Source organism: Triticum dicoccoides, chromosome 2B (genome assembly GCF_002162155.2).
Source record: "Triticum dicoccoides isolate Atlit2015 ecotype Zavitan chromosome 2B, WEW_v2.0, whole genome shotgun sequence".
NCBI classification, from domain to species: domain Eukaryota; kingdom Viridiplantae; phylum Streptophyta; class Magnoliopsida; order Poales; family Poaceae; genus Triticum; species Triticum dicoccoides.
The window spans coordinates 42,875,359-42,880,639 of NC_041383.1; the positions used below are offsets into that span (position 1 = coordinate 42,875,359).

Sequence of the window (5,281 nt, forward strand, 5' to 3'; positions counted from 1 at the left end):
GCTCCCACGTGACGGCGACCAGCGCGGCCATTGCTCCCACGAGCCACCGGCACCCGACGCCCATAGCTCCCACGTGACGGCAACCAGCACGCCCATGGCTCCCACGAGCCACCGGCACCCATAGCTCCCACGTGACGGCGACCAGCGCGGCCATTGCTCCCACGAGCCACCGGCACCCGGCGCCCATAGCTCCCACAGGACGGCAGCCATTGGCGAACATGGCTCTCACAAGCTTCACTCCTTCACGGGCGATGACCCATGTGTGACGATATCCTGCAGCACTTCCTTCTACCATTCCTTCTACGGTTTTAATTGATTTCCATTCGGCTGTTCATCATTTCTTACTACAGATTTGACTTGTGATTTCTTCAACTCCGCCAATCTCAGTTCCCTTCGGCTATACCGACGACTGAACCGAATTCTCAGTGGACCAAAATCTCGGTTTTCTCAGAATACCGGTCAGTCACTAAAATTTGGAAACTGAATAAAGTAAACCAAGATACCAAACCATTTGGTTCAGTCTAACCCATGGTTTTAGAGTCGCGACTCATGCGAGTCGCTCTGGGGCAGCGACTCGGAAGAAGTCGAGCCTGCGTTGTGACTAGTCGCGACTCAGGGTCGCGAGTCGACACTAAGCTAAGTCGACCATATTTTTGCGACTCATAGACTAGTCGGGCCTAGTCGAGCGACTCAAAATCCATGGTCTAACCGAATGCCCAGCCTGAGAGCTCTCCCTCAGGAGGTCGTCATCGGGCGGAGGCACCATGGAGGACTTCCATGTCTGATTAATGGTTCCAGTCGACTCTTCAGTTCACTCGACTAATAAGATATCATTGGTTAGTGCTAGACGGGCCAAGCCCATATACCACAATAGTTACACATGATCCTTGTGGATTATGACTTTATTTTGTAAAATGGCAACGAAAGCATGAGTCAGCACAACCCAAAGCACAATGCCAAAAGACATATTATCCACATGATCGTCACATTCGATAGCACAGCAAAGAGGTTCCAAAACATTAGACCCCTATGAGCTGCCTAGTCGAGCCAAATTGGCAAATTCTGCCTGAACAGACTATCTTGGACTAGTGATGAACTTGTTCGACAACTTGATGTACCCACCAGACAACTTCGTGTACCATTGACGAACCCCATATCAGACCCCGTTAGCCTGTTCTAGTTCTAGACCTAGATAGGTGCATATGCCAATCAATTTTCTTTCCATTCTTCCATCATATTTAATACTCCCTCCGTTCCGAAATATTTGTCTTTCTCGAGATATCAACAAGTGACTACGTACAGAGCAAAATGAGTGAATCTACACTCTAAAATATGTCTACATACATCCGTATGTTGTGTCCATTTGAAATGCCTAGAAAGACAAATATTTGGGAACGGAGGGAGTATATGCAAGTATGTTGATTCCCTAACAATACACTTAGCACGGCCGGTAGTATGTGAATAATTTCAATCTTAATAAAAAATTGTGAGATGGTCACGGTAAGCCAACACTGATCAGCAAGACCTGCCTAGACTACACACAACTTCCAACCACAATGATGATATTGTTCGTTCTATTTTCTATTGCAATCAAATTGCACCAAAAGACAAGCCATTTGGGCGAACATTTCAGCGGCCTGCAGTGTGTACAAAATCAGAAGGTAGAGGCACCACATGCTCTACTTATTTCTCAGCTGTTGACCAAAAATCTGAAGGCTGCCTAATCATTTGACACATCCCTCGCAACCCTGATCGCTCATGGGGTCAGTAGCCCAATAGTTGGCTACCACTGGATTCCCAAAATACAGAGCCTGTGTGCAGGTGCAGCACAGAGGAAAATTACAAGATAGTGTTAACAGAGGGGCAGAGGGAGGGGTGTACCATCCATGACGACGCGGCTGGGCTTCAGGGGAAGGGCGGCAGCCGCAGCACGGCCTGCTCGGTCTCCATGGGGTCGGACCGCGAGATCTGCACACCACCAAGAGCAGCACCCATTCAGTTGAGCGCCGCCACTACCAGGAACGATTCAGCGGCAAATAAATCTGTGCGTGCGGAGGACGGGCGGACGGACCGGGTCGCGGAGGATGGGCTTGGTGTCGTCCGCCGCGAGGCGGAACGGGGGCTTCTTCCTCGCCCCGCCCTCCGCCTGGCTCCTCCCGCTGCCGCTGACGCTGCCGGAGACGGACGGGCCGGATCCGCGCGAGAAGCCCGCCAGCACCGCCGCCGGGGTCGCGTAGGCCGCGTTCGAGCGCTCGCTCCCTGCCGACATGGTGAACAACCGCCGCCGCCGCCGCCGCGGCCGCGAGTGATGGGTGGATGGGTGGATGGACGCCGGGATGGTTTTCCTGTGCGGTCGAGGCGGATATTATTATATCATATGGTTGGGCCGAGCCCGGGCCCGAACGGGCCGTGGTCGGGCTGGCCCGAACAGAAGGAGCGACCGAGCGAGCGATGTGGCGCGGCCCCAATCTCCCTCCAAGACGGCTGAGCCACCCGCTCTCTTCCGGTCCTCACAACGCCACCGGGGTGGGGAGAAGCGAGCGGAAGGGAGAGCCACGGCGATGGCGGGCGTCAGCTGTCACTTCCTCCCCTCGCCGGCGCCGACGAGGCCGCTGCGCTCCCGCCCGAGCGTCCCCGCCGTCAGTGGCTGCGCCAGCGCCCACCGGCCGCCGGCCAGAGGTGAGTTCTTTTCAGCTAAGAGCATAGCTTGGGTCCTTTTCGGGATGCGAATTGGGAGGCTCCGATGTTATCACCATCTCGGTTCCATTCGTCAGATATGCAGAATTATTCGCTGTTTGTTGGATGCTTGAGTAGGGGATATGATTTTCTTGGAGAGACATCTCTACTGAACTAGGTGCTGACAATGTTTTCTTGTGTGTGTTTCAGTGCGAACTCGGGTCAGTTGCTGCTCTAAACCCAACAATTCGGAGGAGGATTGCGCGAGCAGCGAGTCTCCCTGCGATGCCAAGGTGGCCGTGTATTACTGCTTTTTGAGTTGTCTCTGTTTCAACCATACAATCCATCTAGCGTAAGGTGGATAAGGCAACGGGTGGAGACACTGTCGTTCATATTTGGCGTGGTAGTAGACAGTCAGAACCTTACGGTCTTGCAACATCTTCAGAAACCAATGTTCTAGCCCATTCAGGTTCTATGTATATCCTGTTAGTCATGGTTCATCTCAGAAAAGAGGATTTCAAATCATACAAGTAAAGAATCCTTGAGAAATGTTTATGGCAAATTTCAGATGTATGATCCCCAAATGGTGAACAGTGCCATTTTGGAAAATAAAATGACTGAAGAACCAAAAGGGGCATGAGCAATTTCTGGGTTTTTTTCTTGTTCCTCTGTTTGTTACTCCTCTACAGCCAACTTTTCCAGGCTTGTTCTGCTGTCGAGTCTGAGGCGCATTCTGTTTCTCATGTAGGAAGAAGAAAGTATTAGCTCCAGACGAAGATGTCTGGCTTGCCTATGTGCTGTAACATTAATCAGTGCATCAGGCCCAACGTTTTATGCGCCAAAAGGGTTTGCTGCGGATATGACGACCAAGCCTGGTGTACAAAAAGCTGTATGCAGAAATTGTGGTGGCGGCGGTGCTATAATATGTAAGTGCTTTGCATCGCCCTGGTCTCCTTCTATGTTATTACGTCTTACTGTTTCCCATGCCCTGACCCTTGATTAGTCTAATGAGTACACTTCCAGCTTAAACAGTGTGTTGTTAGGACTAGTGCTTGTGAAGAAAAAGATCCGTCAGATTGTAATTACTACTGTAGTACAATAGTACTAGAAGTATGTCATTCAGAAATACATTCAGTAAGAGCAAACACGCTGAGCTGGTAGCCACCTGTTTTATCTCCCTAACTTCAGAGAAATCAAAATCATCTGGTCGTAGTCTCGACAATTTCTTGTTAGTATCCTCATTCTATCAGTTATAATAACCTCATTTACTCTTTACTTGTCACTGTGTAAGAGTGGCGATTTCATCTTATTTCTTGACTTAGTGGCCAATTTGGCATACAAATGTTTTACTTTAGCGGTACTTGTGTCATCAAGCTTGTAGAGTGTATTCCATCGAATGATATTTCAACCATTTGGATTCAGGTGACATGTGTGGTGGCACAGGAAAATGGAAGGCCCTCAACCGAAAGAGAGCAAAAGATGTTTATGAATTCACAGAATGCCCAAATTGCTATGGTATGCTCTACTCTTGCTTTAGTGATTTGGTGTTCTGCATTTTCAGAATCCAGTAATTCTGATAAATGAATCAAGTGTAGTTCTCTGTATCTGAGATATGTTTTTAGATTCATTTGTTCTGGTACATCGATCGTTTGTAGTTTTCTTCGCGCAATACACCCAGCGTTGATGAGTACACCCAGCGTTGCATTTCAGTCAAGTCAGCCATTTCCTATTTCAAACAACAAATGGGCACAAAAGCTTTTCTGAATACATTTTCTTTTTTCTGTTTACATGTCGATTATAAGCCGTATGGCGCCGGTCGATCATGCTTCTCTGATCCGTGTTTGTCTGTCGATGTAGGCCGCGGGAAGCTGGTGTGCCCAATTTGTCTCGGAACCGGCGTGCCCAACAACAAAGGACTCCTGCGGCGACCGGGCGCCAAAGAGCTGCTGGACAAGATGTACAATGGCAAGCTATTGCCGAGCTCGTAGATACATAGCATCTTCAGTACTGCATAGCCAGGAGTATAGGGCCACATATTGAAAGCAGACGGTTTTCGCGTCGGTGTAATACTGTAATTTGAGAGTCGCATTAGATCTACGGATGTAGTACGGGTTTTTTTGCGAGACACACAAGTAAAACTTGTATGATTTTGTTCAAGTGTCGGATCGGATGCAATTATCTGTCTATATGTGTAGTAAAACAGAGACCATGGACATGCAATTATCTGTCTATATGTGTTTCTCCGTGGAGCTGGGCAGGTTTCAGTGTCTCATAAATCCATACACTTCAGGTTTCAATTATCTTTTCAGGTCGTGGCCGTGCGACTTCCTTAATTTTTCCTTCAGGTCGTGGAATGAAGTGAACCGTGACCATGAAGTTCAAAAAAAAAAACGGTGACCCCTTTTCTTTTTTGCGGGGGAACATCCTTTTCTTTTAACTGAATATTATAAAAGAAAACACAATATAGACAATGTAATGAAAAGACAACAAGACACAAAACAACTAGCAAAAAAAATTTACATCAAAAACCGCATTGGCCATCTTGTTCCTTCAATTGCACGCCGTCCGTCGGGGCTTGACAAATGCATTGAACCAACGGTAAGGA

The 5,281-nt window shown here is 48.5% G+C and overlaps 2 protein-coding genes across 4 annotated transcripts in view; one reads left to right on the forward strand and one right to left on the reverse strand.

The window, feature by feature from the left end:
• The window catches only part of LOC119362017, a 6,503-nt gene extending 4,174 nt beyond the window's left edge, over positions 1-2,329 (reverse strand). For 2 of the 3 annotated variants that reach the window (XM_037627187.1, XM_037627188.1), the window contains exons 1-2: positions 2,072-2,329; positions 1,882-1,968 (exon numbers count right to left, since the gene is read on the reverse strand). In XM_037627187.1, the coding sequence (XP_037483084.1) occupies positions 1,906-1,968; positions 2,072-2,269 (261 nt within the window). In that variant the 5' untranslated portion in view covers positions 2,270-2,329 and the 3' untranslated portion in view covers positions 1,882-1,905. Of the gene's footprint in view, positions 1-1,563; positions 1,969-2,071 lie in introns of those variants that run through there. The other variant, XM_037627185.1, reaches the window with a different exon arrangement.
• A 144-nt stretch (positions 2,330-2,473) lies between these two features.
• On the forward strand, positions 2,474-4,925 carry LOC119362016 (protein PHOTOSYSTEM I ASSEMBLY 2, chloroplastic-like). Its single transcript, XM_037627184.1, has 5 exons — positions 2,474-2,679; positions 2,887-2,969; positions 3,425-3,602; positions 4,099-4,191; positions 4,534-4,925. The coding sequence occupies exons 1-5, from the start codon at positions 2,562-2,564 to the stop codon at positions 4,662-4,664; spliced, it is 603 nt and encodes a 200-aa protein (XP_037483081.1). The 5' UTR covers positions 2,474-2,561; the 3' UTR covers positions 4,665-4,925.
• The last annotated feature ends 356 nt before the right edge of the window (positions 4,926-5,281 follow it).